Consider the following 26,456-nt stretch of genomic DNA (forward strand, 5'->3'; position numbering starts at 1 on the left):
GCAAGTAAGTTTTTAATAAGTATACTTAATAGTTAAGGTAACATCAACAGCAACAAAAAATTAGTTATATTCTTGTTCTTACCATATGCCATGTATTCTATCCAGCCCTTACTGGATTTTAGAAATAGCAAAATTTTGACTTCCTGTCAAGATGGCACAGTAGGAACACAGGATGGCTGTGTTCGCCTCCTCCCATGGCCACATCAAAATTACAACTAAATTATACAACTCTCATTGAGAAGCACCTGAAGACTAGCTGAACCAAAGTCCTATAACCAAGGATATAAAGAAGATGCAACAAAGTTGGTAGAAGGAGCAGAGACACTGAACAAAAAGGCCCCATGCCCGTGGTTTGGCAATTAAGAACCAGGCGAGATATTTCAGCTGCAGTGGTCTCTCTCCCCCCACCTCCCACCCTCCCCACCCCGAGGAGTGATGTGTCCCGTGAACACCTGGCTCCACACCAAATTTCCCCTCTGGGAGAAAACAGTACTCAAGTCCAGCCTAAGAGAGTGAAAAGATAATACCTACTCCAGAGCAACAGTGCTGGAAGGAGTCATCTCCCTAAAATCTGGCTGTCCCCCTCCTAAAAGCAGGGACTATATATTGTATATCCAAGTGAAAACAAGGGCTGCTGGAGTTCCAGGCATTCCAACTGAAGGGCTGGTGCATGGACTTGCTCTCTCACAAACTCACTCTGGGAGCCAGTGCAGGGGCAGCGGTTCCAAGGTGCCAGGGACATGTGGGAGGAACTGAATTGATTAGCTCAGGAGCAGGGATAGGAGGGCAGGGGGCAGAGCAGCTCTCTGGGAAGTACTGGTCGGTACTGCCATTGTTCCTTTGTTGAGCTCTCCTTCCACCCAGGGGCAGGTGCAGCCAGGTGCCAAATCTGTGCTCCATTTACCTGGCTAACACTGTTAGCCCTAACATGGTGACCCCTGAGACTGCAGCCCACTCAAGTGCCTGGCCTAAGTGGCAACTTGCATTGTAGTTCCCATTAAATGGCTATAAGTCTGGCATTAAGCATAGTCAGTGTTGTCTTAGACATAATTTCATCTAAGCAGCCACAAATCTGGCACAATTTGTGCTGGCCTCAGCTCACATAGTGCCTACAAAAGGGTCCAACTTGGCCCTGGTGGCAGCTGGTTTTGGTTCACAACATAATGCTCCCAAGTATTTTTTTTTTTTTTTAGTATATTTTTTATTGATTTTTTACAGAGAGGAAGAGAGAGGGATAGAGAGTTAAAACATCGATGAGCGAGAATCATTGATCAGCTGCCTCTTGCACAACCCCTACTGGGGATGTGCCCGCAACCAAGGTACATGTCCTTGACCGGAATCGAACCCGGGACCTTTCAGTCCGCAGGCTGACGCTCTATCCATTGAGCCAAACCTGTTTCAGCAACTCCCAAGTATTTATAACCCAGCACAGTGGCCACCAATCACACACAACTTTAGAGCACCCACAGGGCAGCCCCAAGCCAGGCACAAATGGAGGCTGAACTTGGCCTCCCTTTCCAAGAGACTCCAGAACCAACATAGTTGGTGGCTGGCTTTCAACCACACCAGAAAACAACTCAACCAACTCTAAAAATGACAAACCCAAGGGCAGACTCAGCTGGCACCAGAATCCTGGAAAAATAACCTTGGCCATTTGGGGTCAGCCCCACAGTAGTCATGGTTAGCCCTCACAGCTGGTCAGCCTGAGGAGACAGTTCCTCACACTGACATGTCTACAGCAATCAAGGCTCAACAACAATAGGTCATCTACAACATACGCCACTCTGCCAAAACTGGGAGACAACAGAAAATCCACATAGTGAGGCTTTAGGGTACCCAGATATGTACAGGGGGAAAACGGACTGTCTGACATCAGGGCAGGAACATGGGAGTGACTTTCTTCCAGATGGGGGTGCTCATAGAAGTCATGGTTCCCGTGCTAGGACCTCTCCAGTGCAGGGCTGACTGACAGATATTTCTGTTCGCTCTGCCCTGAAGAATCCCTAAAACCCCACCCCACCCAATTTACAACCCCACCCAAGCTGTGCATAGCTACTTTTGCTTATGAATGGCCTGTCCTTTCTCAGCCTAAAACCTGTCAAACAAGCTGCAGCTAGGTAAGGGAGCCCCAAAGCCTTGCTTCACAGCTGGGCCTCTTCTGGGCACTTCCAAACCTAATACAAAGAGGAGGAATCTGAAGCTCTCTCTGTAGCTCCTGCTGGGTGGCCCCAGGCAGTGGTTGACTTTACACTTCCTTGGAGATCCAAGAGCCAGTAGTCAGTGTGAGACCATACAAGATTATAACTCTTCATATTCATAAGTGACACCCTCAAGGGGCAGACTTAATGAGCACTAAAGCCCCACTGAAGCAAGAGCTGCCTCATAAGGGTGTCTCCTGCACAGCAGCTCTCCCACTGTAGTCACAGCTGGTCCCCAGAGCCAAAAAAGCCTGGAGGTTGATTCCTACCAATGATACCAAGAGTAATCAAGGCTCAACTACAATATTGTGCACACAGCCTGCAAAGGAGTACACCAAGAGTGTCCACCTCAGGTAACTGTGGAAGCTGAGCCACTGGGCCCTATAGGACACCTACCACACAAGGCCACTCTATCAACTCAAGGAGACTTAGCAACTACCCAATACATAGAAATAAGCACAGGGAAGCAGCCAAAATGTGGAGACAAAGAAACATGTCACAAATAAAAGAAATGGAAGAAAGCAAACTACTGGATATAGAGTTCAAAACCATAGTTATGAGATTACTCAAGAATCTTCTAGAAACCTCTGAGAAACTTAGTGAGACCTTCAAGAATCTTAGGGAGAATGCCAAAAAATGGAGAAGGTCCAGTCAGAAATTAACCATACACTGACTAAAATAAAGAATAATATACAGAGATTCAACAGTGCACTAGAGGATCCCAAGAATCAAGTCAATGATATGAAATATATAGAAAGCAAAGAGAACCCAACCAGAAAAGCAGAAAGAAAAAAGAATCCAAAAATATGAAGATAGTGTAAGGAGCCTCTGGGACAACTTCAAGTGTACCAACATCCTAATAATGGGAGTGCCAGAAGAAGAGAGAAAGCAAGATATTGAAAACCTATTTGAAGAAATAATGATAGGAAACGTCCCCTCCCTGGTGAAAGAAATAAACTTACAAGTCCAGGAAGCACAGAGAAACCCCCCCCCCAAAAAAAAAAAAAAAAATGGAATCCAAAGAGGATCACACCAAGATACATCATAATTAAAATGCCTAGGATAAAAGACAAAGAGAGAATCTTAAAAGCAGCAAGAAACAGTTACCTACAAGGGAGTACCTGTAGAACTGTCAGCTGATTTCTCAACAGGAACTATGCAGGCCAGAATGGAGTAGCAAGAAATATTCAAAGTGATGAATAGCAAGAACCTACAACCAAAAATACTCTACCCAGCAAAGCTAACATTTAGAATTGAAGGTCAGGTAAAGAGCTTCACAGACAAGAAAAACCTAAGTGAGATCACCACCAAACCAGTATTATATAAAAAGCTGAAGGGTATTCTTTAAGAAAAGGAAGAAGAAAAAAGGTAAAGATAAAAACTTATGAACAACAAAGTGACAACAAATACATATCTATCAACAAATGAATCTAAAAATCAAGTGACTAAAAAATCTGATAGAATTAGGGGTTGGAAATAGAACAGACTGACAATTCTCAGGAAAGGGGCTATGAGGGTTGCAGGAAGAGATTAGTCAAATATCTTATATGCATCTATGCAGTATCTAGGGACACAGGTGGCAAGGGCCTGGAGTGCGGGGCGGGGAGCTATGAGGGAGGAAGGGACATTTGTAATAATCTCAATGATAAAGATTAAAAAATAATAAAAAATAAAAGGGAATAATAAAGACCAGATTAAAAAAAAAAAAGTCTAGTAAAACAATAGAAATGGTCAATGAAACCAATAATTTTGAAAAGATAAACAAAACTGACAAACTTTTAGCCAGACTCAACAAGAAAAAAGGAAAGAGGGCCCAAATAAATAAAATCAGAATTTAAAGGAAAGTGATAACAGACATTACAGAAATACAATGGAATATAAGGAAATACTATGAACAATTATATATTAATGAAACGGACAACTTGGAAGACATAGATAATCTCCTAGAAACATATTATCTTTTAAGATTGAATCAGAAAAAAAACAGAAAATCTGAACAGATCAGTAACTATTAAATGGGGAAAACTCCTATCAAACAAAAACACTGAACCAAATGGCATAATAGGTAATTTTTTTAACCAAATATCCAAAGAATTCATACCTATTTTTCTCAAACTATTCCAAAAACTTGAGGAAGAGGGAAGGCTCCCCAAACCATTTCATGAGCCAGCAATACCCTTATCCAAAACCAGACTATGTATGACACTCCTATATGTGCATGCCGTTATCACTGATAAACACAGATGCGAAAATCCTCAACAAAATATTTGCAAACTAATTTAAGCAATACAGTAAAACAACATACACCATGATCACATGATATTTTTTCCTGGGAAGGTTATTCCAATAACTGAAAACCAATTTAATATGATATACCTTATAAATAAAACAAAGGATAAAAATCAGATAATCACATCAATAGATGCAGAAAAAGCATATGACAAAATCCAACATCCATTTATGATTAAAACTCTCAGCAAACTGGGGATAGAAGGAACATACTAAACATAATAAAGGCCATGTGTGACAAACCCATAGCTACTATTATACTCAATGATGAAAAACTGAAAGCTTTCTTTTTTAAAATCAGGAATAAGATAAAAAATTCACTTTAACCACTTTTATTAACTTAATATTAGAAGTCCTAGCCATAGCAAACATACAAATAGGAAAGGAAGTAGTAAACCTGAGATTTGCAAATGACATGATACTATATATAGATAACCCTAAAGATTCAACTAAAAATATTACAACTGATAAATGAATTCAGTAAAGTAGAATACAAAATTAATATTCAGAAATTAGTTGCACTTTTATACACCATTTATAAGAGAAATTAAGAAAACTATCACATTTACAATTGCATCAAAAATAATAAATTTAACCAAGAAGGTAAAAGATCTCTACTTGGAAAACTGTAAGACATTGAAAAAAAGAAATTAAATACACAAATAAATGGAAGCATATACCATGCTTATGGATAGGAAGTATGGACATTAAAGTGTCAAAATGTACATACTACTCAAAGTGGTGTACAGATTCAGTGCAATCAGTATCAAAACACCAATGGAATTTTTCACAGAACTAAAACAAATCATTTTAAAATTTATATGGAACGACAAAGGACCCAAAATAACTAATGCAATCTTGAGAAATAAGAACAAAGTTGAAGATGTTATGCTACATGATATAAAACTATACCATAATGCTATAGTAATCAAAACATGGTACTGACATAAAAACAGACATAGAACATTAGAACAGAATAGAGAGCCCAGAAATAAACCCATACCTACATGGACAATCTATAACAAAGCAGGCAAAAATATACTATTAGGTAAAGAGAGTATCTTCAAAATATAGTGTCAAAAGATTGAAACTGGATCATTTTATTATATCATATATAAGAAAAAAACTTAAAATAGAGTCAAGACTTACAAATGTGAAACCATAAAGTTTGAAACCATAAAAAACTTGAAACCATAAAATTCCTTGAATAAAGCATAGGCAGTAAACTCTTTGGCATTGCTCTCAGTGATATCCTTTTGGATATCTCTCGTCAGGCAGACAAAAAATACAAACGGGACTACATAAAGTAAAAAGGTTTTGCACCATGAAGAAAACCATCAACAAAACAACAAAGGAACATACTCAATCAGAGAAGATGTTTGCCAGTGATAATTCCCAAGAGAGTGATATCCAAATTTTACAAAGAACTCATACAACTTAACATCAGAAAAACAATCCGATTTTTAAAAGGGCAGGAGACCTGAATAAACATTTCCCAAAGAGGACGTACACATAGCCAATAGTCATTTATTTGAAAAGATGTTCAACAACATTAATCAGAGAAATCAAAAACCACAATGAGATATCATCTCACACCTGTTAGAATGGCTATCATCAATAAATCAATAAGTAACAAGTGTTAGCAGGGATGTGGAGAAAAGGGAATCCTAGTACACTGTTGGTGAGATTGTATATTGGGTACAGTCATTATGGAAAGCAGATGGAAGTTCTTAAAAATTAATATTAAACTGCCTTATGACCCAGCAACTCTACTTCTGGGAAGTATCTAAAAAAAATGCAAAACATTTATTCAAAATATATATGTATCTTTGTTCATTGCAGTAGACAAGATACAGAAACAACTACCCTAAGTGTTTGTTGATAGACAAATAGTTAAAGAAACAGTGCATAAATACAATGGGATATTACTCAGATATAAAACAGAATGAAATCTTGCCATTTTCGACAACATGGATAGGCCCAGAGAGTCTTGTGTTAACTGAAATAAGTTAGACATGGAAATATATGTAAAATATTATAGGTAAAATCTAAAATACAAAATAAATGAGCAAAGAAAACAGACAAAATCAGACAGAGAAAATTTGATGGTTGCTAAATGCAAGGGAGGTTGGGGGATTGAGTTAAAAAGGTAAAGGGATTAAGAAGTACAAAATTTAAAGATCTTTGGATATTTGCTTTTAGCCCTCCCCCATGGTTAGTAGGCACCAAAATACTACCTAAATCTTTTGGATGGCAATATTTGGCAGATAAAGTGTTATTTATTTGGAGAATTACAATGTGATGTACCTTTCTTGTTTCATTTTTGAAAGTTTCAAAGGACTATACATGTACCACTCACAGTTGGAGATTTCAGAAAGCTGAGGAATGTGTTCCACATGTGTCTCTTAGACTGTCTAAAAGACCATTGACTCAAAAAAAAAAAAATACCACGCAACTTTACTGCCTTAAAGAATGTCTAGATGATATAGTGGGTTATTATTCTTTAGGGTATTTACACTGCAGGCCAAAAAAACACTACAGAATAGATTGCATATTGAGTTTACTTTTTTCATATTCGTCATACATTGTTAAATGACTTTGGTTTCAAATCCTGTAGCAGCACTATAAGGGCAAAAGTCTTAATAAAACACATTAAGTTGTTTCTCATGAAAAGATATTACATCTTATATATGTCCCATAGAGATTTCCTGCTTTACTTGATCAGATAAACGTTACCAGTGTTGTAACAATAAATAAAGTATGTTGACATTAAAACTTATCTTTATACTAAATTTCAGAAATTTCTGCGTTAAAAAACACTGACACAAAAATGTTTACATGCATAGACTACAGAGCTCCCAAATATTAGTATAGTGTTTTTCCTCCCTTGAATAGAGTGACAAGTAAATTCTATATATTTATTTTAAGTCAGTGTTCTTTCTATGAATCAGATTTATGTGTACAATTTTGAGTGTGTCTTTTTAGGTATTTTTTTCCCTAGCAAATGGATGTAATGTTTTCTTCAGATTCCTAAAGAAATCTATGATGTAAGATATTTAGAACTGTAACATAGAAGAGGCTTTTTCCCCCCTTGTAATGTTAATCATGTAAACATGCTATTCTCTTTATGTTAAACATGTATTTTTAACTTTCATATTTTATCAGGTGACTAATATATCAGGAGCAAAAAAAAAAAAAAAAAGTTAATGAACAAACCTGTATACTAGTAGTCTGCCTGCCTACCCCGTGTAACAGGTTTATATATTAGCACCTTGAATTCCACCTTAATAAAACTATAAAGGATCTCCTAAACATCTCATTTCCTTTATAATTAGGAGAGCAACCATGAGTTATATTCTTCCTCTCTAAGGATATTGTTTATATATTTCAAAATAGTAGTTCAAAGAGAATGACTTCAACAGCTCATTTTTTGAATGTGGGAGGTACAGCCCAAAGAAGCAAATTGACTTTTCTAAAATCAAATATCCAGTTATTAACTGAAAACAAAACCAAAGGTTTTTGTATCATGTTGTGTTCCCAACCCTTACATGGTTTTAAATAATTTTTACAACTACAGTATATCCTTAGATACCATCATTTTGTTCAATGTCATTCTTAGGGACTTAACTCTTGTTTAATTCAAGTAACCTATGGAAAAAATGGTTTGGTATATGTCCTTTCTCTTAACATCACAGAACCTATTGGTGACATTAACTGAGAACTTACTATATGTGTTTGGCAAAGGGGACAAAAACTTGGGGAAAAGCTAAGCTTAAGTGCTTTCTGTGAATTTTAATGGCCTGTCATTTGTCTCTGGTGAAGTGAAAATGAGTTACTTGTATACCAAAATGATTCCGTGTAAAGCTACAAATCCAATTGAAAATACTACTTTTGGTATCAGTATATTGAAATAGATAACTAGCACTCTCTTGCATAGACGACTGTACTGTGTTGTCCTTTGCTTTGTCTAAGGTTTTGGATTTCTCTAATCCTTATTGAGATATGGTGCCTGGAAGAGCTCCAGTTCTGTCCAGTTTCTAATACAGCTGTATATTACAGAGCATGCATACATTGGTTAGATGTAAATTCCTCCTGGATGTGTGAGATGATGTGAGTAATTGTTACAAAATAAGGAACTGGCCCAAAATACTGAGCAAGAACAGATGTATTTCTATTGAGAAATGCAGTAGTACTTATGAATGTTCTGTAGACATTAGCTATAATGAAAGTGAAATGTTGAAAATGAAGTTATTATGGGATACAGCAAAATATATGTACACATACTCACAGCTACAGCTATACTATTCTCTTATGTATTCACATTTACCTTTCTTAAGTGCCTTCACTAATGTAGCAGTTGACTGAATTTTACTACTTATTATATTATGCTATCTTAAAAATCTATTCTATTGCATCTAGAGTTATCTATAATACTAGAGGCCCGATGTATGAAATTTGTGCATGGGTAGGGTCCCTAGGCCTGGCCAGTGATCAGGGACTGTGTGATCACCAGTGGGGCAATTGGGAGGCCTGCAGGCTGGAGGCAGCTCTTGCATTGAGCATCTGGCCCCTGGTGGTCAGTGCATGTCATAGCCAACTGGTCGTTACACTGCTTTTTCCACCATTCAGTCGATTTGTATATTAGGCTTTTATTATATAGGCTTGCATCTTACCTTATCTATGTCCCCACAGTGAGCAGTCCAAAGAAACCACTTAATATATTTTTTAATAAATAGAAAATTAGTACTACTTGAGATATGTCTACCAAATGGTACTAAGCAGCAGGAGGGATTCAGGATTATGTGAAGGCTAATGTGAAAGTCAGTAAATAACAAGGAAATTGTTATTAATAAGTTCAGTCATTGGTATTGTTTTTATTTTTCTCTTAAGGACTGCTCCCCCAGCCCCCATTCTCTATCTTCCTACTCTTCAAAGTCAAATTTAGATGTCATTTCCTCCATGAAACTTGCTCTGATTATCTCAGCCTGAAATAATTTCCTTTCCCTTTGAACTGATAATATTTTCCTAATTTACCTGAATTGATACTTCTCACAGTTTCCCTTTTATTTTAAGTATTCACATATACATCAGATCTTGACTGAAAAAAAAACACACATAAGTTTTTTCAGTCAAGGGTTGTATTTTAAATATATTGGTATGTTAAGCCTTTTGTAAGTGAATAATTAGGAAATACTGGCTAAATACCTGATTTATTCTGTAGCCTACATAAAACTGAAAGTGCTACTAAGATCTATCATTCTGTAGTTTTGAGAGGAGACAAGGTGCCCCTATGAAGTGAGAACTTATTCAACTAATAAACATTTATAAAATTTACATTACATTGTCAGTAAGAAACTAAAATCTTCTGTATTAAGTTACAGTAGACTTTTGTTCAAGTAAACATTTGATTTGACAGAAAAGCCCAATTGACCCCAATTAATTTGTTCATACTTCGTGTGAGCTTTGGCTCATAACATGCTTCCTAGTCCACTGTGGTTTACTAATCCAAGACATTGTGGCCTATTAAACAGCAAAATATTTTGAGATATGGAAGGAAGTGCAATGCCCAAAGATATTTTATTACAAAATACTGATTTTATTACAAAATAGTGATTTTCAACTGGTATACCATAAGAATTTTTAAAACATGAAATCCCAAACTATTTAGTTAGAGGCACTGACCTCTTTTCCCTTAAATTGTCAAATAAAAAAAATTGATCACACCCAACACAATAATAGCCTTCCTATGTGACTGACTCAAAATCATACTTTTTTTTGTCAGATTGGCCAAAAATATTATGTATTTTGGTGTGCCACAGAATTTAATTAGTTTGTGTGTGTCATAAGATAAAAAAGGTTGAAAATTGCTGTGCTATAATACATACTAATGACACTGACATTACTATGTAGCATACCTGTCCACAAGATCTGGTCCTACTGTGTGTCTGATGTTATTTTCTAACATGTCTCTATGCCTCCTCTACACCAGTAACAGTATTCTCTTTACTGCTCTATAAATATAATATACATCCTTTCTTTTCAAAGGTTTGTTCAGACCTTGTGCACTTTTGCATTAAAGGCTATTATTTCAGATAAATTCCTACTTCACTTTCCTACCTCATCTAGGTTTCATCTTAAACAGTACTCCTTTATCAGGGCAACATTTCTCAAAAGAATGGTGTGAATTGGCATTTCTCTCCTGTCCCTCATTTTCCTGCATTATTCTTATCTTATTTAACCGTTGTTTTTCTCAGAAATTTTGGCCCTGAGGGCACAATTTTGTATGTATTATTTTCCACAATTGTATACTTTGCACCCAGGGCCAGGTAGGAATTTAACAAATATCTGTTCAGTTATGGGATAGACATTTGCCACTACTGAGCATTAAATGTTTTTAGTTTCCTAAAGCAAAGACATAGTTACATTAATGCTCAACACTAATCAATCTTTTTTATGATATTGAATTTTAAATGGAATATACTGAGTAGCCTCTGTAGTAGGAAGTTAATGAATATTTGGTGTTTGGGCTGCTCAAAAGTAATACCTCCCTGCTTCTAAAAAACTGTTCCCCCACCACTCCACCCATGTGGTTTTTGTGAGGGCCTAGCCCCCACCCCCAACACACACACACACACACACACACACACATATACACACACATATACACAGTCCTCCTAGATATATGAGTGCCAGCAATCTTTGCACTTGAATACACTTAGCTTCAATAATTGGTCCATAGATAAACATCTGACTCAAGGTGGATCAATAAAGATTATTTGCCCAAGAATTTGCTGGTTGGAGTTCTTGAAAAAGTGTTTGCTTTTCTTATATAAACATCTGTGACCTTTGTCATTGCAGACATCAAAAAAATAAAACCAACACAGAAAAATACAAATGAAGAGGGGAAGAGATAAATTATGAAAACTAAGAAAAGAAAGAGCAAAGGAGAGGAAGTACATCTAAAGGGGAGGGAGAGAGAAAGGGAGAGGTCAACAGAGAGAGAGAGAAAGAGGAAGAGAGAGAGGAAAAGGAAGATAGTGAGGAAGGGAGGGAGAGAGGGAAAGAGCAAATGAGGAAAAGCAGCAGCAAGGGATCAGCTCCACTAAATTCTTCCCCATTGAACCAATGAGTCTGTTCTTTTTTTTTTAATTAAGTAATTCAGTCTAATGATCCTGATTAATATAGTATGCAATGTAGTAAGATGAATGGATAATATCTCCAGCAGGAGATTTTAGGATACATGTGTGTGTTGGGGGATTCCCCCATTAAAATACATCTTTTAAAAAATATGTTGAAATAACTACAATAAATGCAAGGGAATCACTTTAAAATGGAATTTAGGGAAGTTATCTTGGAAGAGTCTAAGCTAATGAGATGGAGTTATATGTCTTTAGGATGAAATAAGTTGATATAAGGATAAAGATAGAACTCAATTTTTTTTTTTTAGAAGAGCCTTCTGTTGGCTGAACCTGCAGGAGTCTAGCTGATAAGAGAGTTTTGGGAATGCAGTCCCCCCCCCCAAGGAATCAGTCCTCAGTGATAAGGAACAGAAAGAGGACAGATGTGCAAGACCTCTCAAAACACTCACTTGATTATCACGGAGGAATGTTCTTTGGAAATCGGATGGCACCTATCTAGTTCTGTTGTGATGTTGTGAGAGTTGTTGAGACTAACTTGCATTCTCACCCATATCTATCTGTTTTTGTGTGTGTGTGTGTGTGTGTTTTCATTTGTTTGTTTGTTTTTTGTGTTTGTGTGTGTTTGGTTTTTTACCATGATTTATATTTGGTGTGTTTTCTTATATATCCTATAATGTAATTTTTCTCCTCTAAACATTATCTAGCCAGTGTGGAAAATAGCACTTCAATTGAACTAAATCTAAAGATTGCTATCTCCTTATCTATTTTTATTCTTAACTGAGGGTGGCATTGAATTTGGGATAATTGGAAGTATTTAAGTTAAAAAAAAATAAGTACGTTACAAGTTATATGGCAGCTTTCGTAAGTCTAGTGGTACTGGGGAGCCTTGCCATAAATATCAAATATGTGTGGGTTTGCACCCTTCAGGAGAATCTACAGTGTTTGTTTGTTTTAAAAAACTATGTTTTATATCACTTTTTCTTGGCTATTAGCACTGGACATCACAGCTACATACTATCTGGAGGATTACTGCATTTACCTTAAGAATTCATTACATCTTTGCTAAGAATTTCTCTGTCTTAGTTCAGATACCAACAAATGGACTGACCTCATTAATGTGTTGCTTCAAACTATAAGAGAAGAAGCTCTTAATATTTTAATTCTGTTTGTCTATGTTTATAACTTTATGACATAATTGCATGTTATTGAGCAAACTAAATTTAACATGCATTTATAGAAAGCCTGACTTGGCTTTCACTCACAGTAGAAGGGATTTTTCTTTCCACAGTTGTAGATTTTGATTGTCTTTTTATACTTTCAGTGGCCAATGAGATGGTTATTTTGAGACAACCCATTTCAGTTTGGAAAGCATTGAATAGCTAGCAAGTTACCCCTCATAATCAAGCACAATCTCTGTTGTTTTGCTCTAGAACCATACAGAATGTCTCTGGACCACAAAATCATCTTGAACTATGTAACTACAACTATTATCTACCTCTGAGTTTTATCCCAAGATAAATGCTCACAACTGCCATAACCATTGATTATATCATGTTTTCCAGATACGTTGTTTTTCTCTAAACATGCTTAATCTCCTATCTATTTAGCTGTAATTATACCTACTTTTATTTTCCTACCTTCTTTGAATAATTGGCTTCCACTAGAGAAAAGCCCATTCTGATTTCATGTGTGCTAAGCTTTCTTCTTTCAAATTGTATTTACTGCTTAGAAAAATTAGTATCTTGTTTCCATAAATATCTTGTGAGATCAATGGTGGCCCTAGAGTAAGCAAAGTTATTTTAGAAATCAGGTTGAACTTGAGTTATTTGAAATGAACAATAAAAATGTGAGTGGTAATACTCACATAATGATTAATATTGTAAGATATTTTACATTCCATATCTATGTAAATATATAACAATGTCCAGTTTAATGAATCCTCAAATTTAAATGTCCCTAAACAAATATCTCTAAATGGCTGAATATGTGTGTTTTTAATCACCTTAGTCATTTCTGATTTTTGAAAAAAATGTCTCAAGTTTCTCCTGCCCCCTTTTTCTCCTGTGCTTAAGAGTGAGCTAAATTTGAAGGAAGTTTAAGTACCATATTGCCATTAGTCAAGGGTTACCTGGTCAAATGGCATCCTTAGTCCTTTGTCACCACTGAGATGGGGTGTTCTGGGCTGTTCAGCCTTAGTCTTATGATAGTACCCTTACCATGATCAGTGGCTATTAGCCCACACTCTGCACTTTCCTAGTCATGATTCTAGAGCCATTATACCTACCAATGCCCTCTTGGCCCTATCAGGAGGAAATGGGGAATTCTTGTATGCTTTCTAAGACAGGTTTGAGTGCCCTATTGTCTTTGAGGTTGCCTTGAGTCATGTTTGCCACACAACTCACTTTGCCTTTGATGCTCTGTCATCTCAGCCAGCAGGATGGGGATTTCTGAGTCTTGTGTACAACTCCTGAGTTCTAGGGCTCCCCTAAACCTACCTAGAGTGTCTTATCACCCCTTACCACCAACCACACCCCTATTACTCAGCAGAGAGGAGGACCCTTGGACTCTTCTGAGAGACCCAGGAAACATATTATCATATCTTCTAAAAATCACCTTACTACCCAATGGAGACTAATTCCTTGGGTTATAAGAAAGCTTAACTATGAATTAGAGTGAGCTAGTGGAAATGGGTATGTAATGACAGATCAAAAAGAATTAATGTTAGTTTTTAAATATCAGGGTTGCTTTAAGAAACATGTGTTATCTATACAGTTTTCTATATTTATAAGGATTTTTTAAGAAAGCAATTTCTACCTTTTACTAGAGTTGATTCTATATACAATTCCAGTTACTACCTTTAGTTGTTAAACTAGAAATCACATGCTTTTGTTAATTATACCTTTTTCTTCCATTATTCCTCATTGTTTTAGACAATTATTTTACCTCACAAACTTACCTCAATTTTATTCCTTAAAAATATTTTTTATTCCTTCTGCTTCTTTTTAAATACTCGTCACCATTGATTTGACTCATTGTACCTATTTTCTAGCTAGTATTTCTGTTTACTAGTATATATTTTCAACCTTCTACCGTCACAATTATTGCTCCCTTGGTAATTAAATCTGAGTAAAACAAAATGCTGATGAAGGCATGATTATTCATAAATTCTAAGTCGATCTTTATGTCTTAGACCAGTGATTGGCAAACTCAGTCAACAGAGCCAATTAGCAACAGTAAAAAGATTGAAATTTCTTTTGAGAGCCAATTTTTTTAAACCTAAACTTCTTCTAATGCCACGTCTTCAAAATAGACTTGCCCAGGCCATGGTATTTTGTGGAAGAGCCACACTCAAGGGGCCACTGACATGTTTTATTTATTTGGTTATACATTTTTATGTAGTTCTGTGTCTCTAATTGAATTTTATCAAGTTAACTTATTACCTTGTATAGACATACTTGCACCAAGTTCTTAATATTACATGTATTATTTTTCTATGCATATCATTGGTTTGATTATTTTAAAAAATATTTTAGTAGTAACTTATGTTCTGGGTTCTAATGCCATATACTGAGCATATATGAAAGAGACAGAGTAAATTTCCTAACATTGTAAAGCTAATATATATTGCTTGCTGCTTTAACATTAATATATATATATGTGTGTGTGTGTGTGTGTGTGTGTGTGTATATATATATATATATATATATATATATATATATATATATATATATAGTCTTCCTATTATCACAACAGACCCAAATATTTTGTGCTAATAGATTAGAGAGAATGGATGGCTACTAAAGAAGTAGGGGCAATATCCACTCAAGAATGAACAAAAAGAGATGATCCTGAGAGGAATCATCTGTAGAATTTGAATTAAATATAAGAAATGAGAAAATAGAGCAAGATCTGTCTACTTTGGGGGGGGGTGTATTTTAGTGGTAGAAGAAGGGAATGGTTGTGAAAGAAGAGTATATATTATAAAATAAGTTTAATTTGTCCTAATTACATGACTGTATGTGTGTATAATAAATGTATATATAGAAGAGATTTATATATACAAGAGATTTATATATACCAATATATATATATATATATATATATATATATATATATAACAAAGCAGATTTTTTAAAATCTAGAAACACTAATGAATCCTGCCAAACATAAGTACCCTGCCCTCTAATTGTCAATTTTCTTATAATCATTTTTTATGCCATTAAATATTCTTTGAAAATATGTAATTGTTTCATAATATTTTATCTTTGTTAAACTATCTGTTAACCATTTATCTCTTGTGGACATGTCACTTATGAGCCTTCCCCACCACTATAAATAATGCTACAAAGAGCATCCACCCTGGAACATAAACCTGGATTAGCATTTCTGGCTATTTTCTTAGGTTCGCTTTCTAAAAATACTAGGACTGGGGCAACCATCATTTACTTTCTCAAGTGTCTTGATAATGTTGCTAAATTGTATTAAACTTTTCAGGAAGTTTAAGAAAGATAAGAAAAAGTATTTTCATTTGTCAATGCTCTCTTCCTAATTCACAATCAAATGAAATAATCTGTGTTTAGTAATGTGTCTGGCATGTGGCCAGTTAATATTGACTATTGAGCAGTAGCCCAGAATTGTAAGACTGAGCTTGTGTTCTTCCTCTGTGTCATACCACTAAATCTATGAAGCACTTGCCTTCTCTGAGCCTCAGTTTCCTCATCAGTAATCTAGGCATGTATTACTAGTACTGCTCACTTCACATTGATTTTGTGGGGTTTTATCATATGGGAAACATATGATGCAGTGCTTATGACAAAATAAACATTTAATAAATGTTCACTAATGGTATTTTTTATCTTCTCAGTGTCACAATTGAAACTTCTCTTCTTATCAGTTTCTCCTTCTACTTTCTTAACATCCCCCTTCTATAAACACATCCCCATTTCTATCACAATTTGAAATATTCTTAATGAAGGTAAGCCTATCTCACTGGATGTATTAAGATGAGAAGAAATGAAGCTTTTCTCAGGAGAGAGATGTTATAGAAGGCATTAGTAATCAATCACCATTAAGTTAGTCATCCCTACCAGCAGTCTGTATGCTTATTATTTACACACCAATTTAGGTATGTACTTCAGTTTAAAAAAAAAAAAAAACACTGTGCTTTATTCTTATATGCTAACTGTTCATTATCTGTTGCTTATATAGCATGATATTATGTTCACAACATATTAATAGCAAATAGGATTCTTTCTCAGCTGGTACTCAATATATTGTAACTGTCTAGAGTGCTGTATAAGAAGCATCTCAAGGCAATATCTGAGTTTGTTAAAAAGAGTGCTGTGACCCATAGCAACATCTGGCCTGCCACTGGAAGAGAAGAGTACTTCATTTCTATATATTTTAATATAGTTTTATTGATTTCAGAGACGGAGGGAAAGGGAGATAGAGAGATAGAAACATTTATGATGAGAGAGAATCATTAATCAGCTGCCTCCTTCACACTCCCCATCAAGGATGGAGCCCACAACAGGAACATGTGCCCAGACCAGAAATTGAACCATGACCTTCTGGTTAATAGGTCAATGCTCAACCACTGAGCCACACCAGTTGGGTCTATTTATATTTTCAAAATATTTTACCTTTCATGAATATGTGCCTTTCCCTTAGTAAGTTAAATCTAAAAAATAAGTATTTTGCATTATCAGGAAATTTATTTGAATCTAACATTATAAAAGATTTTTTGATAAAATTCTATCTTCAAAGGTAAACAAAGTAGCTATCATTTCAAAAACTAGCATTACCAACATTGTATATGTTCCTTGAGACTTTAGTATTATGTATCCTCAATACTTAAAATTTAGATTTCATTAAATATTTTGCAAGATGAATGTTTGGCTTTTCTTATTGAATATCTCAGTTTTGTTTGGGAAATAGTAAGATCAGACAGCACCAAGAAAAAGTCAAGACAGTACTTTTCTTTTAGTTCACATGTCAGCCTAGTCTGGGCATCTAAGCTCCATACAGAATTAGTATTTCTCAGAGCTCACCCGAAGTTGTAGTACAGAGCAATATGTTCATGATCTAGCTACACCAATTTTTCATTTCCCAGCAAAAGTGGCCACTAGCATTGTATCTATTTCCCTCAGCACTTAGGTCCAGGCACATATCTAGAGAGCTCAAGCAGGTGGAGCATTCTAAATGCACTCACCAAGTTTACCGGAGCCTGGGTCACTGGATAAAAGCTTTAATCATGAGCTTTGAGAAACATGGGGGCCAAGAACAGCTCAATCCTTTGAGTTATGAATTTATTTTGTTTTAGGGAGAATTCATTCCTTCAGCTCTAAAGAGAATTATTTATCATTGGATAATAATAAGCTGCTTCTCAGTGACAGACAAAATATATAGTAAGTTTCATTTCTAATGCTTCATTTCATGAGGTGCATTGACTTTGTATGTATTCTAAATCCCCAGCACATAGAACAGGATTAATGAACACATTCAAGTTAAAAGAAGAATAAAAATATATATATACTAAATAAATTAACTTACAGCTTGTGTTATACACCATTAGTAAATGTCTTCTTATTTTAAAGGAAAAATATTTATTTGCATTACATAAACCTATTCATTTATGTGTTTGCCATTTTCTTGCGCTGGAACACCATGGAGTTGGACTGGGTGGATTTTGGAGCTACATTGCCACCATGTGGTTACTCATCTAAAGATGTACTTTCCTTCCAAGCAAAACACAAAGGTTTTGTTTTTGCATTATATGGTGCAAAACAACACCTGTGCTTGTGTGATCAGACACATACACACACACACACACACACACACACACACACACACACAGGAGTCTGAAAGTTTTAAATTCATGCTTTACATTTGGAGAAGTGGGAAAAGGAGTGTCTTTCTAAGAATGATCTCTGAATGCAGATGATCTCTTGTATCAGTTAGGTGGCCTATCAATTATTTTCAAATATATTATATAGTACATACAATGGCATTTACTTTAATACCACAATTTCACTAATACATTTTAATAATAAAGCTCACAAATATGGTCCCTTGTTTGCTATACAGATTTTATAAAAAGAATAATGGTTTTTTGTTTTTTTTCTCATCCTAGTAAGAACTTATGTACATAGCATTACCTGTCATTTCTAATGGAATAGAGAAGTAGATGTAGAAAAACATGCATAATAAAAATAAAACTTTCTTAGCATATGGGTAATGTTAGCCACTGAGGATATCTTTATTTCTGAGGAATATAGCTTCACATTTAATAGAGGACAGAATGTAGGAGATATTCCATAAAAAAAATATTTTTAAAATACTGTGTGTGTGTGTGTGTGTGTGTGTGTGTGTGTGTTTGAGGGAATTTAAAAGGGAAAAATATCTTAATATTCTTCATCTCAGATAGTGTAGTCTTTAATAAGCTCTCTTTAAAATTGGTTCTTTAAACATTAAATCCACATATTGCTTTTAGAGTTGGTTCCATTAATTTGTGAAGAGCTTACTGAAAGAGAAGCTATGTCTATATCTAGCCTGATATTAAGAAAGAGAAAAGACCATATTCCAGGTAGCTTTTCACTCAGATCACATCTGCCTTTACCAGAGATGCCAAGCAGCCCTACAGTCCTAGACCATGGGAAGATAATTAGATGCAAAATAATGATGCTGAGAAATTCAGTATTGGATTCATTTGTGCTCATTCTCATTTATCTACTACCATTCAAAAGCAGGCTAAAATTTGCAGAAATCTTACTTTTTCTACTTATATGTTATGGTAATTAATAGCCACTGCACATGCATTAGAAAACAAAGACACACAGAATTAAAAGAAATAACCTATAACCAACCATACCACCCACTGATCACCACTGTTGGCATTTGGCATACCGCCTAAGTCCTATTTTTGAGAAGGATAAAATGTAGTCATGATTCTATGTACTGTTGGTCATGATTCTCTAAACTTTTTTTCCTTAATTATTCATTGCATGTCATTTATCATTCCATTTTATAGCTACATCATAATTAATTAAATTATTTTTCATTATACTAGTTGATATATGAATTGCTTTCAAATTTTTATTCTTATAAATTTTATTGTGATGAATCTCTATATAGATGTGCATGAGTGGTGTGTTTCAGATACAACACATATACATTAAAATATATATGTTAATCTAACTACAGGATTGGGTAAAGTAGGTTTACAGTCATTCATATAGAAAATAATACAATAATTAAAGAATAATAACACAAGAATAAACTCTGTGTTTTGTGTACTTACAGCTATAAACCTATTTTGTGTACTTACAGCTATAAACCTATTTTTTCCCTCCACATAATTTACTTAGGCTTTTTGGGAAGCACTTTTTTTAAATAAAAATTACTAGGATGATGGATATGGGTAACTAAGACTAATTGCTGATTAATTGCCCCTCAGAAAATAATTACAATTTATTTCACTACCAGTTTAAATGTTCTGTTTACCTGAATGTTCAACAAGACTGCTTTTTTTGTCATTGATATTATCAAAGTCTAATGCACACACAGAAAATTGACCAATTTATAAACACAAACTTCTGAGAACTTTCACAAACTGACATTGGTGTGACCAGCCCAGTTCAAGAAATGAAATGTTGTCAGCATCCTGGGAAGCTCTAATTGTGCCCATTTTTATTTACCTTTCAAAGGTGAACTATTATCCTAACTTCTAACAGCATTAGTTGTTATCTATTCGAAAACTTATCTTAATGGAATTATAATGGATGCCCTCTTTTGCACCTGACTTCTTTCATACAGCTTTTTGTTTGTGCAATCTCCTATTGTTGAAGTTTTTTCCTCCCCGTATTTTGTTGCTCTATGCTATTTCATTGCTAATAATCTTTTTGAGCTAAAAGTGGAAAATACCACAGTGTTTTAGTTTGCTCTCAGTCTTTGACTTAATGTGAGATTGTTTTTCTATCTTTATTTATGTTTGCTCAATTTTGACATTGGTTAATTTTGTTCCTCTCTCGTGACTCTGGTTATTTTATTATGAATAATCCTTTCATGTTAGCCACCCAACAGGGTCCATTAGTTACACTCAGTAGGGCTTTAGTTACAAAGTAGGAGTGACCTGTTTTTTTCACTCTCTCTCAAAAGGCCAATTAAGGCCCTGTGGCCCTGTGGCTGAGCTTTCATCCTCAGTGGTGGGGAAAGGAACATGAAATGTGGATTCCAGCCCTCATGGTGGGCTGACACCACCTTTCACCTACCATGCCAGTACTGCTGGCTTTTGCTCCCTCATACTTTTTTGGGTCTTCTTTCAGAAACTGGTGTCCTTGAAAAGTCCACAGTCATGCTTAATTAACTGTTGCCCACAGGGTACAGAGCTTCTCTAAAATTAAAGCTGACTCAGACCCAGGACTGATAAAGGAAAAATGGATGGGAATCTCTGCCTCAGGGGTTCCCACACCTAGTTACACAAAAGAATCTCCTGGTACAAATACCTGACCTCATTTTCAGGAAGAAATTGTGATATCATTGGTTTGGGGAGAAGTTTGAGTGTTCCTTTTGAAAGGTCCCAAGGTGATTATAAAGGGTAGCCAGGACTGAGAATCAGTGAAACTTCTGTCTTGGTGAGGGGTAGATTAAATTCTACTGAACTTATAGAGTTCTGTAAATCAAGAATCCCTCTGCCTACTGGATGTAATGGCAGACTCCCAGAAATGAGCCAGCATCCTAACATTAGTCTTTCCCAATTACTGGACAATACCACATATTTCACTCCCAGTACATAGTTCTTATACTTATTGTTGTATACATATTTCACTCCCAGTACATAGTTCATATACTTATACTTATGATTCACAGCAACTTAAATAAATTATTCCAAATCAGAGGTAGGGAACATCTGGCCTGTGGGCCTTAAATCATTTGGTCTGATCCTGCCAAGGCAGTAGGGGTGAGTTACGTAATTAAATGTTTGACCAAATATAGCAGGCTAATTTTTAAGTTGATAATTTTGTGTGGTCTGCGAATGATGCCATAAATATCCAAATGCCTCTTGGCAGAAAAAAAGGTTGCCCACCCCTGTTCTAAATGGACAAGTACTTTAACTGGTCACTTGTTAACATCTGAATAAGACTGACCTCATAGGATCTCTATTTGAGAGAGATTTTGGGAATGGAGGGAGAGCTTTTGAGACCTTCCCAAGTTGATAAGTACCAGTATAACAGGAGAAACTAAGATGGAGAAGCAAACAGATAATATTTGCAAACTTCTTTTGGACCCCAAAGACATCCAGGACTTTGGACGATGGTTCTGTCCTGATGAGCCTAAATAAACATATCTTAAGTCTCACAAGAACGAATCTAGAAGAGTTGTTTAAAAAGCATGCTCCCCAATCTCAAACAATTTGAACAATACAATGTATAACACTGGATTATAACCAAAAGTGAAGAATACCTATGAGTCCCTACTGATATAAACAAATGTTTGCAAACAAATATGGGAGAATAGACAAGTCTTCCTTATAGGAGAATTCCAAATAGTTTATATAGATATTGTCCACTCTTCAAGTATGAGCTGCACATAATGAGTTTTTTTCCCCCAAAGAGTACAGTATAGGAAGTGAGGCGTGGGGCTTCACAGTGCAAAACCTGGCAAATACTACCTCAGCCAGGTGATAAAGTCTAATGCCACCAGTCAAAGGATTTTGACAGTTTGATCTATCTGGGTTTCTGAACTCAGTTCCAGTGTGGGGGGAGGTGGAGGAGGTTTCTGCCCCAAACTGACAATTCTAGACCACTCAACTTAATTCTGATGCTGGTAGAATCAGATTCCACAAGTTCAAAGTTCAGTCCTACAAAGCCTGCATTTCCCACCTTCAGATACCAGTTACAAGCCCAGTTATCATCTGTGACTCTAACCAACAGAATACAGATTAGCATTTCCCACAACCCCCTCCTTGAATTTCGGTTGCCATTCACAGGTCTAGACTGTTTCCTATACTTTTGATATACTGTCCATAAATCAGGTTCCCACACCTGTTCCTTGGGTTCAACTAATTTGCTGGATGACTTATAGAATTCAGAAAAATATTTTACATACTAGGTCACCAGTTTATGATCTAAGGATATAACTCAGACAGTGAGATGGAATAGACACATAGGATAAGGTACAGGGAAGGTCACAGAGCTTCCATGCCCTCTGTAAGGACATGCCTCTCCCAGCACCTGTACAAGTACACCAACCCAGATGTTCTCCAAATGCCCTGCCCTTAGGAAATTAAGTCATCTCCAGCCTTTCTTCTGCCTCTAGGTCAGGAGTGGGACTAAAAATTCTAACCCTCCAATCACATAATGGCACCAGACAACAACCAGGCCCCATCCCTAAGGTGAGATCCCTATGTCACCTCATAAACAACAGAAGCCTCCTTTATAATGCTCATCACTTAGGAAATCCCAAGGGTTTAAGGCACTCTAGCCAGGAACCACGGAAGACCAAATATGAGAAATACTGATATTCTTGGACCATCTGAATGGCCAAATATGTGTATTTTTATCAATCATAATATCACAGTACCCTGGATGTGAGGAATTAAGAACCACCTTTGTCATCTTCTTCACCTTACCCCAGAACTCATTGTAAACATGAAGAAAAATAAATCAGACAAACCCATACTGAAAAACACTGTACAAAACACATGACAAGTACTACTCAAAATCATCTAAGTCAACAAAGAGGAAACAAGTCTGGGAAACAACCCAGGCCAGAGGAGCCTAAGGAGAGGAGAGCACTAAATGCAGTGCGGTGACCTGAAGGAGTTCCTGAAACAGAAGGACATTAGGTTAAAAACTAAGAAAGTCTGAACAACATATGGACTTCAGTTAATAATAACTTTTGATTCTTACTCATGAGCCATGACAATGAGACTGTAATCCTGAATATGTTAACAATAAGGGAAACTGGGTGCAGAATATATGGGAATGTTCTGTACAATCCATTTTTTTCTGAAAATCAAAAATGATTCTAAAATAAAAAGGTTATTAATAAAGAAAAGAGAAAGGAAACAGTGATCCCCAGAGCAGCAGTGCGAGCAGCATCTGGGATCTTGTTAAAAATTCAAATTCTCAAGTTTCAGCCAAGACCTCCTGAATCAGAAACTCTGGGGATCTAGCGTTTTGGGCATGGGGATTCTGACTGTGATTGAGAACTGCTGATCTAGCAGGTTGGCTGAGAGCTCTTGCCTTCAGGTGCTTCTCATTTTATATGAGGTCATGTTACTTTTCCTTTAATGCCCGGGAGTGAATCAGATAGGGCCTCCAGGTAGCTTTCGATTACCCAGTTATCATCTTTCACGGAGGCATGATACGTCTGCCTCTCTTCTCCTGTTATTCAAATCTCATCTCCAGGGCCCTTTCCAGAGAGTCTGTTGTGCTCATGTCTTCCAGCACACACAGAGCCCCTCCACCTCCGATGTCCCCAGACACATTAACATGTACCAACTCCAGCGTTTTCAGAGGCTACAGATCACAGCAGAATGTGGATTCTCTGGAGACAGAGGTGACCTTGGGCAAAACGTGTGATCCTTCTGTAGTTGGGTTTCTTCATCTGTGATTTGGGGGCATAGAAGAGCACCTACCACATGGATTTTTGTGAGGATTGAGAGTCAATACTCATGAGGTGTTAAGAATAACCACCAGCACTTTGTGAGGACCTAGTAAATGTGAGCTGATGCTATTATTGGTAGTGTATGCTTTGTCTCTTAAATATGTCTTTGCTACTCCCAAAGCAGCAGGGTGTTGTGTATAAAATAATGGCTCAGAAAAGACTGGGTGAATTAAACCCAGAAAAATCATACTTCAAGTGCAGGGATGCTGCCACTACTGTCACCAGAAAGTTTTAAGGCACCTTGATTTTGAGTTGGTTTGTTAGAAATAGTTCATGTTGTTTATAGAATGCTTTTAGGATAAAACTTAGAAGATTTGAGGTCACATAATACATACAATCTAGGTATGTGAATTCATCTTACTTTAGGCTTCACCCCCTACAAAAGAAAAATGTGTTGCTAGCAATGAAAACACCATCCTAATGTTGATCTACGATTAGTCTAGTTCCCCAAATCCTTAGTAGACTCTGTTAGCCTAAAAAAAAAAAAAAAAAAAAAAAAAAAAAAAAAAAGAGAGAGAGAGAGAGAGAGAGAGAGATTAGTTAGAAAAGAAAGCAGCACTCCAAGGACTGTTCTAGCAGCAGGTGGGTAAGTGAATGTTTGGACAAGGGGTTCAGATTTTGCTTATTTGCTCTTTGGAACAGGTTAAGTAGAAATGCAACAATTTAGACGCCAGAAATATACAAACCCTGGATGTTTCGGTTTGTCTTTTAGATGGGGATCAACGTGGTGGACTCTGCAGTCTCGGGATTAGGTGGCTGCCCTTATGCAAAAGGTGCTTCTGGAAATGTAGCCACTGAGGATTTGATATATATGCTTAATGGCCTGGGGCTCAATACAGTAAGTGAGTTTTACATATTTTAATATTCATGTATTCCTTGCAGATCCAGCTTGGAATGCATCTCAGATTGGGAAGCAATTTTGAGGTCAAAGTTTTATTATACTTTTGCTATTTGCTAAAATGCACAGTGGGAAAATATAATAAAAATTCTTTGGGGAGCCTTATAAAGTAACTTATTGCTCTAGTTCAATCACCAATAATGCTACCATTTCACATTTTTATAGTGCTGCATGACCTCCAAGTACTTTTTTAAAATGTTTTATCTGATTTGGTTTTACTGCTTTGTGTATTAGAGCCTGTGTCTTTCCTGTTATGATTATTGTTTTCACAGTTTGGGGATTTTTTTTAAATAGATGTTTCCCTTGGAGAAAAGGGAGATCTTGATTTTCTCCCAGTGACAACTAAGGCTTCTGGCAAAGAGCCCAATGCTCTTTGACATTTAAAATGGTCAGTGGAGGCGTAGAGCTCCACAATACTTAGCATGTGAGACACTGGACAACAAGAATAGTCTCTTTGCAAGTGTTACATGAAACACATGTGCTCCATCCAAATAAGCACCTTGTTTGGCCACGTGCTTGTTAGCATGACTTAATCCGTCTATAAGGCAGATTTTTCTTTTTAGAGAAAAAAATATGAAAAGCAAGAAAAACAGTTCACAGATGATCAGAGGTTCATAATCATTTCTGAGATATAAAGCATCAGCTGGATTACAAAATGGAATGTTCTCTATCCTTTTCCCTCTCCCCTGTCTCTCCAGTCACCCCCTCTCTCCTCTTCTCTTTCTCCTACTCATATTAATGCTTCTGCAACACCAAAATTGCCTGCAGTATTCATTTCTACACCATTCTATTTCTCACCACTCATGGTTTCACAACCACTTGGAATGGCCTTTCTCTCCATACTTGATTTCACCCGAGAGTGAAGCACCACCATCCTCAAAAATTCTTCTTCTGGCATCTTTTGCCTATTCGCAGGCCCATATTGTTGGGTTCTTCTCCTTAGTGCTCCCATGCTACCCTCCATTGCCTCTACCTCTGAACCTACCTTCAGCGAAGTTGTAGAATAAATGATCTTATTTCTGTGTCTAGCTCCCATGCAGCCAGAGAGCAATTATTATAGCTTATTCACACTCTATACCTGTGTTACATAGAGATGATCAACATTCATTTATATCATGTGGCACTAAACACCAAAAGCTATTTCTTGTAAACACCAAAAGCTATTGACTATTTTCTATGATTAGGAAATATTATTTCACTTACAAAGTAGCTTAATCATTTCTATCAGCAATGTATAGTCGTGACAGAAACAGGAGAAAAATA

General features: G+C 36.2%; 1 protein-coding gene across 2 annotated transcripts in view; it reads left to right on the top strand.

The window, feature by feature from the left end:
* Nucleotides 1–26,456, top strand: part of HMGCLL1 (3-hydroxymethyl-3-methylglutaryl-CoA lyase like 1) — a 153,764-nt gene that overhangs the window by 124,811 nt on the left and 2,497 nt on the right. For both annotated transcript variants that reach the window (XM_036414903.2, XM_036414904.2), the window contains exon 8: nt 25,008–25,133. In XM_036414903.2, coding sequence (XP_036270796.1) covers nt 25,008–25,133 — 126 coding nt within the window. The remainder of the gene's footprint in view (nt 1–25,007; nt 25,134–26,456) is intronic.

This window comes from Pipistrellus kuhlii, unplaced genomic scaffold, assembly GCF_014108245.1.
Source record: "Pipistrellus kuhlii isolate mPipKuh1 unplaced genomic scaffold, mPipKuh1.p scaffold_m20_p_5, whole genome shotgun sequence".
Taxonomy (NCBI): domain Eukaryota; kingdom Metazoa; phylum Chordata; class Mammalia; order Chiroptera; family Vespertilionidae; genus Pipistrellus; species Pipistrellus kuhlii.